We start from the raw sequence: 14,011 nt of genomic DNA on the forward strand, positions 1-14,011 counted from the left end.
CATGTAATCAAACCACCACTCTTTTTCCACAAGATCCTCTCAAAAGCCAAGGTCAGAGCAATGCGACTTGAGCTGAAACTTTCAGCACAAATTAAAAGGGTAACATAACACCACATGAAAAGGTTGTTTTCATGGACCTCCAGTGGCTGACTCATCTTAATGCAGACATGTAGACGTTTACTCGGCATGTGTTAGTTACACTCGTAGTTGTGATGCCATGACTACAGTAAAATAACTTGGTGCTATGGTTAAAATAGACACAATCCACAACACTTGCAAACGTTCAGAAGACAACCCCTTTATAGGTTTTAATACTAAAACAAACACAAAAAAGACATGACACTAATAGATACAGCTGAGGACACACAACAAAGAGACATGCATATTAGGTACGTCAACCTTTACATACTTAAATTAGAAACTTGTTCCATGAAAACAGGCCACAGGCGGCCTTCACAGACACACACATAGGCTTCACAGTGAGCTTTCCCATCGAGTTGTAAAGCTGCCTGTGTGTGAATTGAAGCAGTATAGCTGATTGTATTTCCTCTGCAGCAGCTGACACTGTAGCTGCTGTGACCGCCTGCACCTGTCACTGTACGTCATGCCTCACACTCATACACACGCACGGGCGCACACACACACAAACACACACACGTGTTAACTTGAATGCAAGCAGACAGGCCGAGTCTTCATTAATTGTTTGGATGACTGAATAAGCACAAAAAGCCTCTGTCCCATGGGCTCGATTAAAAAGGTTAAAGTTGCAGCACGCCGAGAATCACATTTCCTGGTCATATTTATTTTATTGACAAAGAGCCTTTCAATGATTTTTTTCCCCCCAAACTGCCAGAGGTACTGTAATTTATCATATGCCTTATGAAAATAAGATTTAATGAGATGATTTTTGGATAAATGCTCTTCTCGGTCAACAGCATGCTCGTGGTCAGACTGTGTTTTTAGTTTGCCCTACCATCCACTTGACAAATCACAATGTCCATTGTTTATTGTCAGTTAGTGCCAATGCTTAAATAAAAAATGTGCAATGCAGTAGTTGGCACTGTTTAAAGGAAGGATTAGATTAGCATCCAGTCTAACAAGATGTGTTTCCTGATATTTTGTAACAGAAGAAAATGAGAATGTCATTTCACTGACTTCAAATCACAAAGGCAACTGCTTGTTTGACCCAAATAACCCTGATTCCCCAGGCTGTTTGTTAAAAAGCAAGCTGTGAATAGTATCAAGCTCATGTTAACCCTATCTCTCTCTATATATCTTTTTGGAGGCATGTCTCTTGAGATCACACACATAGCTGAGCAACAGATTCAAACAACACAATATCAAAACTTCATTCTCAACTCACACGATATCGAACAGCTTTTGAATAAATATTTGCAGAAATGAGATAACATTCATGTGAGTCTGATGGAGGTAGAAAACAGAACTTCACTCCTCTGGGAAAAAAACTAAACACATGACAACTTTTAGTTTCTCTCAGTAATTCAAGAAAAATCTACAGTTAAATAAAATGTACAATGACAAAAATCATTTTTGAGTGTAGACTCGTGTTTCAGTGCTGCTTGAACTCCACATGTATTAACAGACATGATACAACATTAAAACAACTCTTTTGTTCTTTTTTGTAAACTAGATACATAAACTAGATATGATATTTAAAAAATATACATTTTTCAACAGTTAGTTAATCAAGTCTCATACACATTTCAGTTAATTACAAATATTCAATGGTATATTTGAAGCTCACATCACCAGTACTAAAAACATACAAACAGACACACACATGCAGATCATATTTACTTCACACACATGACAATTATTGACCCTCAATAACTTGTTCAGGTGTCATTTTACACACCCCCAGACACACATTGAATAACTATATATACATATAGAAGCAGGGTTGGGAAGATTATTTTCACAATGTGAATATAATGTAATCTGATTCCAGGTTGTGTTTATAGATAAACTGTATGCTGGCTACTTTATCATCATCACTTTGAATTTGGAAAATAAAGATATTAAAAACTAATCCAAACACACTTTCCGTTTCTGAGTACTATGAACAGTAAGCATTAAGAATATGTGTTATCTTTTTTGGCAATGTTTTAAAAACACATCCCACTGCACGAAAATGATCTCCCCAGCTCTGTCTGACGGATAAAAATTGCGCTAAAGACGATAGGATAAAAGCAAGGAGTGGGTAGATGCTAATGTTTGGAGAGCTAAGGAGAAATAAAATAGTTTCAGCGAATATGTGTTGAAAGAAAGTGAACACAAAGAGAGAAAGTTATGATAGTCACAAGTCTCAGATGTTTGTCTGAAACACAACTATACACCAGTAAATGATCTTGGACCAGCTGTGATGTTTATCAGGCAGGAATGAAAAACAAAATTCTGAGGAGGTTTTTATAAGTGAGCCTCAAATGAGATCATCTGTTTCAAATAAGACTTTTTAGCTATAAAATTTTTTTTTTCGAATCTCTGCTTCAGAGAATGGCTGGTTGTGCCAATTCCTTAAGGTTATTAACACTGCAAATGTGGTGGGTTTGTGTAGAAAATGATCAGTCAGGGGCTGGTATGAATTCATAATGATTGAAACACAATCTGTTTAAATCCTCACAGTTGTAAAACTATTTTTGAGCAATAAAACTATGTTACCCACAGATCATGTTGTTCAATACGGTCTGAATCTTTTACCATTGGTGGTAAGCAGTTGATGCTGCAATATATTTGCGTAACAACGCTTCCACTGTAGTTTTGAAGAGCTGACAGTGTGCAAGTGGAATTTGAACCAGCAACCTTTCTGCCAGTGGCTGATTCTCTACACTTTTAACCAACGGCAAAGAATTTCATCTTTGACTGCCTTTAATAAAGGAATTTGATTTGGGAAATATTTCCTGTAATTCAGTAGTAAGCTGAATTGAATTGAATTAAGCAGTCAATCAAAAGATCACCTTTTTGTTGGTATAAACTGGAGGTGAACAAAAAATAGAGACATCTTTCATTAATAGCCCCATTGTACCAATGTGAGGAAGCGTAATGTTATAGCTTCACTTTGCTAGTGTGGTTATCATTGTTTTGAGGCTGTACTTTTTGTATCCTTTTGCATTGTGTTAATAATTATTGTACCTCAATAAGTTGTGCGATGATGCCTTGGAAAACCACTTAAAGGTTTAAGTCAGACCTTTCCAAAGGCTTACAAATACTGAAATCTACAGCAGTGAAGAGGAACAGTGATTCGAAATATAAGTTATCAACCCAAAGCAAACGTTTTGAGCTCTATCAAATTGATGCTTACAGCATGACTTTGCACACACAGTGGAAAGACCAACACCCTACTTGTTCAAGCAATAGAAGCCAGACTTTCCTTACAGCTCCCATTAGAAGAACGGTTAGCCTGCCAGTTTGTCAGGGAACCAGGAGCTACTTCTAAAACCTGCTCTGGGCAAGAAGCCGGAGGAGCCAGAGTCAGTGAGCTGTCCTGGATGGAGCTCTCCAAACTGCCTTTCCACCTTGACCTCTGCTTATGGTCCAGACCCCTGACACCATTCAGGTCTGAGCTCCCATTGGTCCTATCTGGGGGTTTGGGGTAACAATCTCTGTCCCCGCAACATCCCTGTCCCCTCCTCCCTCCACCGCTCCCCCATTTGCTCCTCAAACAGAGTACCTCCTGGAAGGAGTGCCTGAAGTCGGGGCTGCGGCAGTAGATGAGCGGGTTGAAGGCTGAGTTGGAGTATCCCAGCCAGTTGAGGAGTCTGAAGAGCAGCTTGATATCACCCAAGTTGAGGAAGGTCATGAGGATGTTTAGGATGAAGAAGGGCAGCCAACACAACGTGAAGGTTCCCATGATGATCCCCAGAGTTTTCACAGCCTTGTGCTCCTTCAGACAGAACTTAAGACGCTTTGCGGCAGAATGTCTCCCTTCCCCCTTTTCTGTCCTTGCTCTGTTCTCGCCAGACTTTTCCACCTTAAAATCGTCTATATCTCCCGTTTTCTGCTTGTTTAGTCTGTCCTCTCCTACTTCTTCTCCCACCTCAGCTCCTGCCCGTTTATTCATTGCTGGACTATCATCGGGATAAGTCAGCTGTGCAGTGTAATGCAAGTTATAAAGGTGCCTCTCCCTCCCTCTGATCTTCTCCAGCTGTTTCTGAGCCTCCTGGAAGACACGGGTGTACAGGAAAATCATCACCACCAGCGGAAGGTAGAAGGACACGATCGAGGAGGACACTGCGTACGCTGCACTGGTGTTGAAATCACAGCAGTTCTCATTGGCCAAGCACTGGAGAGCTTTCTTATCTTTTGACACCCATAACTTCAGATGGATGGGCAGGAAGGAGATGAGGGAGGCCACTGCCCAAACCCCGAGGACCACTGCAAACGCCCGACCCCTGGTCAGCGGAAGGACACAAATCGTGTAAACATATTGTAGAACACGTGAGTGAAAACAGACATGTTGATTTAACATTATGTTGGCTGTCCAAAAGTGGAATAAAGGTGCTCTAGAAGCAACATAGCAGGCTCAATTTATTAACTAACAAAAAAAGTATCATATGGCCACATCCTTAATTTAATTGTAGTTAGCATTGCACTTCTATTCAGATTTTCCAGCATGTTACATCCTTGGCCGCAACCCCAAAAAAAGGAAAGTAGATGAAAACACCTGCTGTGATTAAACCGGTTGGCGTGTGGGTGGATGTACAACATGCAGGAAAGCTTGAAAGTGTAGAGATTCAACGCTTCCTCATACAAAGGTAAAAAGGTACTCCTACATTTTTGTGCGTTTACCTACTAAAGTCCAGAAAAAAACGTGCCACTTTGTGGTTCAGGTTTTAAAATAATTAAGGAAGTGGCATTACTTAAATACGGAAATTACGTGACCTACCACTCGCTCTGTCTGGATTTCTGCAGTCTTTATACTTCCTTTTTCATGATTGCATGGATAACATGAATTGAGTATGTCGGATATCTACATAATTACAGCGTATAAATGTTTAGGTATAGCTACGAAAGCTGTATGAGATAAGCCTGAGAGAGAGGTGCAGCAGCAGAATACTTCATTTTGAATGAAAGCTTCTTAAATTAGATCATTGTTCTACTTCAAGCCCCACACAGCCAGACTAAAACGTCTTGGTCACACCTGGTGAGTAGTGTCGGGTAGCGTAGTGGCGAGGTGATGGCGAGGTAGCGGTCCACTGCGATGACACACAGGGTTTCGATGCTGGCCGTTACACACAGCACGTCAGTTGCTGTCCAGAATTCACACATGAAGTTCCCAAAATGCCAGGTTCCCAGCAGGATGTAGCTGGAGCCAAAGGGGACCACAACCAAACCCATGATGAGGTCGGCAACGGCCAGCGAGGCAATGAAGAAGTTGGTGACTGTTTGGAGCCGGTGGAACCTCAGGATGACTGTAATCACCAGCACGTTACCTGGACAGAAGAAAACTGATTCAGAGTAATGTAACGTTTAAAAAAATAAAGTTAAAAAACATAAAGTAAAAAGAAGAAATTCCTCGTCTTGATCAATTAATTCATCCAATAACCCATCAACTAATTGAAATGATTAAATGCTCTGTAACTTACCAAAAACTATGGCCAGAACCAGAATAGCCATGGCAGCACCCAGCAGCACCAGCTCTGCATCACTGTACTCCGAAGTTCTCGCCGGCCAATCAGGATCCAGGGAGGAGTTGCTGTACTGTGATTGGTTAGCCGGTGCTGAGACAGCACTCTCATATTCCATGATCTACAATCAGAACACACAGCTTTGTTCATCATGGATAATACAAGTGTTGTAGGTTCCAGCTCAAGTTTCAAGTCTTTATTTACAGCAGCAATATTTATGAGTGCTTGCACGTTTCAATTTGGGGCTTGTTAATTCACAAAGAAAGTGCCTGATGTGATATGGATCTGAACAACAATATTTGGATATCAAAAGATTATTTTGTCCAGCTGAAGAACCCGCCAAATTGCATCCAAATCAGAGCAGTATTTTCAGATAAAAGAACCCAATTAGCTCAAGACCTATGCCCTGACCAATGAGCTATCCTGACTCAGTGACCTTACTACATGAGGTCAATGCCTGACCTGAACCAATCGTCTCTGCTTCAACCAGCTACGCAGGGCGGGCCTTGCCAAGAAATGCAGCGGGATTCATAAATACGTGGGAGAGAGATGACATGCAGAGAGGTCCCTGTTTACATTGGGCTTCTAGGCTTTGACCTCATCATTATCAGCATGCATACGACATGCAGCAGTGGTGTTTGCAAAGGAGCAGTTGCAGCGACTTTGGTAGAGCAAAACCAGACAGTGCATTAACTGTTTTATTGCACCTTTTGGCTCTGGGTGACTTTGACACAACACAACATGTTATGTGACATTAGGCAGAATATTTAACTTGTATTATACAGGGTAGGTTAGCTGTTCATGAAGGCTCTTTTACAGCAATGTCCCAATTGACAGCATTCATCTTGATGGTCGGGGGATGGTTCTGTACATACAGTTAAGTAGGCAAAGGTTAAGGATGTACAAGGATGTACAATATATTTGTGAATAAATACTACTACTACTACTACTACTAATAATAATAACAATAATAATAATAATAATAATAATAATAATAATAATAATAATTATTATAATTATAATTATTATTATTATTATTATTATTAATATTAATATTATTATAAGTCAACATACAGAAGCTGCTTGTTATCTAAGCTGCATCCTAACTGTTTGTTTCATGGGTATAAAGGGATTTATGTTTTTAATGCTCTGACTAGCTCCAGGAGTTGTTTGGTCAACTTGATATTCAGTGTGCAATGTCACCTGGATTTATATGTGCGTTGGCTTTATTAACACATGTGAAGGGATGCATTGATTCACGAGTGTTTACCCAGTTGTTCATGGTCAATGAGCAAAGTGTTGAACTTTGGGATGCATTTCAAAAAACCAGGGAGGAACATGACAAGATTATTTTTTTATTACGACCAGTTCACAAGTGGAATAAATTTCTGCTCTTAGTTAAAGTCTTACAGTGTCAATACAGCATATAATAAGTAACAGTAACAATAAGTGCTAGTATGCTGACAATCATAGTCTCTGGTTCACTGCAGCCAGTTTGTGTGAACATTTGTCATCATTCCTTAAATGTCTCAGCACATTTTCATATAATATAGAGGTGCCAGGTTGTGGTGCTAGTGATGGATCTGTTTAAAAAGTTGACTGCAGACTCATTTTAAAAATCAATCTTTCATTACTGATGCTTAGAAGGCTTTTTAATTGTAATGAATGAAGCACAGTCCAGTCTGCCCCTGACAGATGATATGCACCAAACTCAATCCAATACTGGGCTATTTATAACCAAAGGAACAACTTCATCTTTTATTCATTTTTGTAAAATGTTAACTGCACTTGTTGCGTTCTTCATGAAGAAGATGACCCTGTGACCCTTTAAACTGATGACCCCTTTAAAGGGGCCTTGTGACTGTTCACTGACCCCATTAAACAGATCAATAATCTGGGGGCCTGCCGGACTAATACATAGTCAATCCAAAAGGCTCTGCTCACTCTGCTCTACTCTGCTGTTTAAACAGCTACGCAGACACAAACACACAAATACACACACGCACACACACACGCACACACACACAAAGAAACTTGTCCAGCTCTCTGAGGCCAATAATCAAACACATAAGACTTACTGTGACATAAATATCCAAATGTTTAGGCAGAGATAGCTTGGTAGCGGTGATTGTAATGAGCACTTAAACACACAAAAATGCACACAATAGTACACGCACAAATACAAAGGTCACAAGCACAAATCCCCAAAATACAAACACAAAACACCCAGCTTTTGCAGTGCTTAGAAGGATAAACTGATGACAGAGACGCCTTTGTACACTTTGTGAAAAGCACACATGCTTTAATAACAACTGAGCCATAAAACATGTTGCTGCCCTGATAAAATAAACCATATATGTTAAAGAGGAAAGCTGGTTTGGATTCACTAAATCTGAGAAACTAACTAAAGAAACTAAAAATAGCTGACTTTTTTCAGCTAAATTAGATTTTGGTCAGAGGTCGTATTTAAGTGGCAGTTGTTTTAATAAAGAAAGAAAATCTGAATTTTGCTTATATGGCATATTTTGTGAATGTCTGATAAGGCTGGCTCATATATATTAATCATATTATGAAAAACTTGAAATTTGAAATAAGAATTCAGGTATAACTTGGCTCAACATTGACGTTTAACTACCTCAACATCTGCTGAAAATCTGCTCCTTGTAGAGTAATAAATCTATATAAAATGTTTTAGTAACTCCAGAAAAACTTGATCAGCATTGAGCTTAACCCTGGCCAGTGGAATAATTTAATGGTTTAATAATTATGGAATGTCTGAACCAGTGAAAACTAAAATGATCTTTTAAACTATCCAAGGTGTCATCACAAGTACATGCTTTAATAAACATATGCATGCATATATTAACAAACACCAGACTTAACATTCCAGTTCGTTCTCCTACCTCCAGGGTCCGTCCTGCGCTTTACAATCCAGTGATTTGTTCATCCAAATGCCTTTAAATCCACAAAACAAAGTATCATTATAATGTTTTTGTCGGCAGCTTCAAGTCTGTGTTTCTCTTCTGCTGAGTGTCTGGTTTTTGCGTGTGACACCCACACACACACACACACACACACACACTTCCCAGCTCTCTCTTTCCCGTACATGTGTAAACACACTCTTTCAGCCCTCGACCACACTTGCCCTTTTGAAGCAGCTGAGCCCGTCACCCTTTTTTATAAGCAGGCCCCCATGACATCACAGCAAAACAGTAGCCTATCAGAGGACAAGGAATGGCTTTTAGTGTATGTTGCATGTCTGCAGTGGACTGACAGCACTCTGGGAAACATTAGTTTTTTCAACCTTTATTTATTCAGTGAAGGTTTTCTGAGGTCTATTTCAGCACCACCCTACTTTACATTCACACATTAGAGCTGCAGTACAAAACCACAGCTGAAGGCTGTGGTTGTGCTGCTGCAGTTGAGCAGTTTAAAACATAACAACAATCTTCAACCTGAATGGTTTATACTATACTGTATTCTGAAATGATAATTATGTCGTAGTGCAATAAAAAGACACTGTTGCAAGTATTGTTCCAGTTAAAACAACTAACACAACTTTGGGTTTGGTCAAGGTTGTGTTAGGGTAAAATGACACCAAATAGAAACACAGTTAACACAATACTTCCTCTTCCTCGCATGTTGAATCGAGGTCAGAGGATACCGCAAGTCACAGTACATTCAGTAATTTGAGTTCTGCTAAACTCAGGCCGATTAACATGTACTCACCAACCTATCTGCAGTTCAATCTCAAGCTTAAATTGAAGTTAACTGACTATACTGAATCATGCTCCACAGTGTATTGGAATCAGTATTTAAGTATTATTATATGTTCTATCATTTATTTAAGACGCATCTTTTTTATTATCTAAGTAATATTTTTTATTGAGCTAAAGTTTTTCTTATGTAAGTGAACACATTCTTCTGTCTGCTTTGTGCTGATGATAAACTGCAGCAGTTTAGCAGTTTCTAAACAAGCCGTCCAAAAATATTTATTCATTCATGCTGCATGACGAATCAATACTCTTCTGTATTGATGATTTAAAGTATGTTTTTTTGAATTCAACACAAGTTCACAAGCAAGAACGAGCACAACTTCATGAAAGTGATAATTGAGGAGATATTTCATGGTATATTTCCACAGGATACCATCTGTCATCTGTGTGATGAGTCATCAGTTTTTTAAACTTTTCCAAATGACCGAATTAATTGCCTGAGTGAGTATTCATATTAAGAAAGAAAGCATACTTAAAGGATGCCCTATGTGTGTTTTGTTGTTGTTGGTGTCACCTCAGTCACACTTTGTCCTTTGACAGGGGAACAGGAAACACTTTAACCACAGTCAGAGCTTCTCTATTTCTTTTGAGATGAATATACTTTTTATGTTGTATTTTGCAGCACATTTGGTTTATACTATACTGTATAAAGCCCAGAGAAACATTCATGTGGCTAAAAGGACTTATTATAGATAATTCTTTGTGTGATCATTTGAACGCCGTGATTTATCATACATGCCTGAGTACTTTATGATTCGACCTGATCTGCTGTCAACACTCTGGCTGGGAAAAGTCCCTCTGCTTGTGCAAGTGCAAGCTGCCGTCATCCTGCTAAACATGCAAGAGGATCTTTTAAAGGGCTTCACATTCTCAGAGGAAACCACACGAAGACAGAAACCAAGTGGTGGCATGACATGTAAGATAATACCATCAAAAGAGTTATGCATCTTGTTCCAATCTGTCTCTAGTTTCTATGTTCTCTCTCTCTCTCTTTTCTTCTCATGTGATAAAAGACACACATTGCAGTCAGTGTGGCCATATCCTCCTGTCTGTCTAGCCCCAACACATTCCTCTCCCCACCTCTTCCTGTCCTTGCCCTAAACCTTCCTCTTTCTCCCTCTACACATCCTCCTCTCCGTGCAACACCTTAACTCCTAAAGTATCCATACCTTGATTTCATAGCTCTACCTCATATGCAGAACTTATTCTGGTCTTTAACTCACGGTCTCAAAGTCGCTCCTTGTCAGCTGTTCTGTCTGCTCTCACTTGTCTTCAACTCTTCGTCATCCAAATGTTGTATACATGACTTTATATGTAAAAAGGTTTGCAGAATTATGCTATATTTTTGCGCCTTTAATTCTGCTAATTTTGCTACACTGATTTCATTTAGATTTTGATCAGTATAATGAAGAAATGTTTTTAAATGAGCATATATCTTTTTTTGGTCTATACTTGTTATGTAACTGAACTGACTTTAACGTATTATACAAACTCATGAGTTTAATTCGAAGGTATCAAAAGCCAAGCTCCAGGATTTTTCCCAGCGAATAGGTGTCTTGTAGGTAAAGGAAAATTACTGAGAGATGACAATGAAGGAAAAAAAAATAGGATTGTCGGGATGGCTCTCTTAGCGTGCCAGCGTGAATCCGGCTCAAGGTCTTTTTTGTGAGTTTCCTCTGCTAACCATCTCTGTTGCCTTCCACTGAATCGAATATCCAGTTAAGCTGGAAAACTTTAATACTTCTCAGAAATAACAGGATGCCAGCCTCTGTGTTGAGTGGCTTCCTCAACTGGTACATTACATTACATTACATTACAGTAATTTAGCAGACGCTTTTATCCAAAGCGACTTACAATAAGTGTATTCAACATAGGTATTCAAGAGAACTACTAGTCACCAGACGTCATAAGTGCATCTCCTTTCTTAAACAAGCATCTAAAAGCATAAACCAGAGCAAAAGTATAGTGCAGAAGCAAATTACTACGAAAACAATAAGTGCAACAAACTAATACAAATACAATAAGTGTAACGAACTGATACGAATACAATAAGTGCAACAAACTAATATGAATGCAATAAGTGCTACGAGGAAGGCTCAGGGTAGTACTTCTTGAAGAGGTGAGTTTTCAGCCTGCGCCGAAAGATGGGCAGCGACTCTGCTGTCCTGACGTCAGTGGGGAGTTCATTCCACCACTGAGGGGCCAGGACAGAGAAAAGCTGTGACCGGGTGGATCGGCCGCAGGGACCTCTGAGCGACGGGGCAACCAATCGCCCCGAGGCAGCAGAGCAAAGTGGTCGGGCGGGGGTGTAGGGCTTGACCATGGCCTGGAGATAGGAAGGAGCTGTTCCTTTCACTGCCCTGTAGGCTAGCACCAGAGTCTTAAACTGGATGCGAGCTCTTACAGGGAGCCAGTGTAGAGAACGGAGAAGGGGAGTTGTGTGGGAGAATTTTGGGCGATTGAACACCAGACGTACTGCAGCTTTCTGGACAAGCTCCAGAGGTCTGATGGCCGACGGCGGGGCTCCGGCAAGTAATGAGTTGCAGTAGTCCAGGCGGGAGATGACCAGAGCCTGGATGAGCACCTGCGCCGTCTCCTCAGTGAGAAAGGGGCGAATCCTCCTGATGTTGTAGAGGAGGAATCTGCAGGAGCGTGTGACCGATGCAATGTTTGCTGAGAACGACAGTTGGTCGTCCAGGGTCACACCCAGATTCCTCACAGTCCGAGTTGGCGTCACCACGGCATCATCGATGGTGATGGACAGGTCTCGGTGCGGGCAACCCTTCCCCGGGAGGAACAGTAGCTCGGTTTTGTCCAGGTTGAGCTTCAGGTGGTGTGTCGCCATCCACTTCGAGATGTTCTTACTGTGGTAAGTAAGAAAGCCACAAGATAGCTGATCATTTTTCAAATGTGTGTTACAGCACACATTTTTTCGCATGAGATGCTATCGTTGCCAGGACATGTTACAGAGCAGACATTTGTTTATCAGTGACACTTGTCACTGTGCCGATTGAAAGCAATTCATGCACACTGCACCAAGAAATGAATCGGTACCAGAATGAAGCAACAGTAATTATTTCTTTCATTTGGAGTGAGTAAACATCCATAAGGTAAACCAGCCTCATATTGTTTTTTGGTATTACTTATTTGTTCTGCTAAAAGAGGCCTAGTCTGTACAGTAAATCCTGTATGTGCATCTAGACCAGTTAGTCCATCGTCTACTGTTTCCTGCTGCTATAATAACCTCCACCAACTAGTCGATTGAGGGTAATCAAATAAGATTTGTGCAATATTCCAAATATTGTTGCAAAATTGTATGGCATCAGAGTTTCATAATATTTTTCTTTTCCAATACGCTCTACTATAAAAAGTAAGGATTTAGTGAACAGTTTTTTCAGAATAAGCAGGACAGACCCAAAAAGGGTAGCTGAAGAAAAGTTTAAATACAGAATGGAAACTATGATGTTGTAATGTGGGGTACTGGATGTGCTGGAGAGGAGCTGTCTTCAGCCATTAATCAGGCTTTGCTTTGTACTGTAGCACATAAAAGGGAATATGAGGGGAATCGTTCTGAAATAAATCAAAACACATAATATCTCATACTAAATGTATATTTTTCACTATCTGCTGCTCAGCCTCACTCTTTCTATACCATGTTCATGTATACCTACAACCCCAGCGTCACTTCTGCCTGGCTGAGACAACTGTTTTTACAGATGCGATGGATTGGAAGAGTCAAAAAAGGTGGCAAAAAACATTCACCATTGTGAGAAAATTAGACATAGACCCTTAAATGGGAAAGTTTGCACACTTTTATTTGTGTGTTTTGCGTTTGGCTCAGAGCTAACAGCCAATGGAACTCCCAGTACACTCCCAGTGCTGCCACCAGTCACACGTTGCTACGCGGGCAGACAGCTTGGTGAGTTTAATTTAGTTTTTTTCAAGATTATAGGAAATGTCCTATACAACGCCCATTGGTGTATAGATGGGGGGTTTAGCCAATTGTTGGTTTTGTTCAATCACACAGTACAGCAGTGGTTGTTGCGGACACACCTGCTGAAATCTACACTCTACTGGGTACACCTTTCTACTCAAGTGTTCCTTTTATAAAGATGCAATGACATACACTATCTGTGTGATGTTTGTTTATTTGTGTGTTCATAGACAAGGAGAGAGATCTTCCTCTCACAGGTCAGGGAGGACAGAAATATACACACTCTTTCTGCCAGTCAGCACCTTTCCTTTCCTTTCCTTCCCTCCTTTCTCTTTTACTATTGTCACTCCCACTCTTCCTGTCTTTCCATTAGTCACCCTCTCTCCTTTTCTCTTTCATCCCCTCTCCCGTCTCTTTCATAACTCCTTTCTCAGTTTTCATAATTCACATTGTGCTTTTACCCAATCCCCTTTTCCCAACTTGTGTCATTTGTCATCCCCTTTGAAACAAAATTAGCAAACAATTCTCTACAGTTTGCATGAAGAATTACAGCAATAAGCATCTCAACAGCTTTGGAAGTGGGTGATTTTAGAATTAATTCTGTATTTTTTCTTACTAGAAACCTAGAGTCAGATTCAACATAGTTTGCTGAAGAT

The 14,011-nt window shown here is 40.2% G+C and overlaps 1 protein-coding gene across 1 annotated transcript; it reads right to left on the minus strand.

Moving 5' to 3' along the window:
* Positions 1–300: 300 nt before the first annotated feature.
* Positions 301–8,758, minus strand: LOC129113426 (beta-2 adrenergic receptor-like). Its single transcript, XM_054625701.1, has 4 exons — positions 8,549–8,758; positions 5,604–5,766; positions 5,159–5,450; positions 301–4,409 (listed from the first exon to the last, which is right to left on the minus strand). The coding sequence occupies exons 2-4, from the start codon at positions 5,761–5,763 to the stop codon at positions 3,365–3,367; spliced, it is 1,497 nt and encodes a 498-aa protein (XP_054481676.1). The 5' UTR covers positions 5,764–5,766; positions 8,549–8,758; the 3' UTR covers positions 301–3,364.
* Positions 8,759–14,011: the final 5,253 nt, after the last annotated feature.

This window comes from Anoplopoma fimbria, chromosome 24 (genome assembly GCF_027596085.1).
Source record: "Anoplopoma fimbria isolate UVic2021 breed Golden Eagle Sablefish chromosome 24, Afim_UVic_2022, whole genome shotgun sequence".
Taxonomy (NCBI): Eukaryota; Metazoa; Chordata; class Actinopteri; order Perciformes; family Anoplopomatidae; genus Anoplopoma; species Anoplopoma fimbria.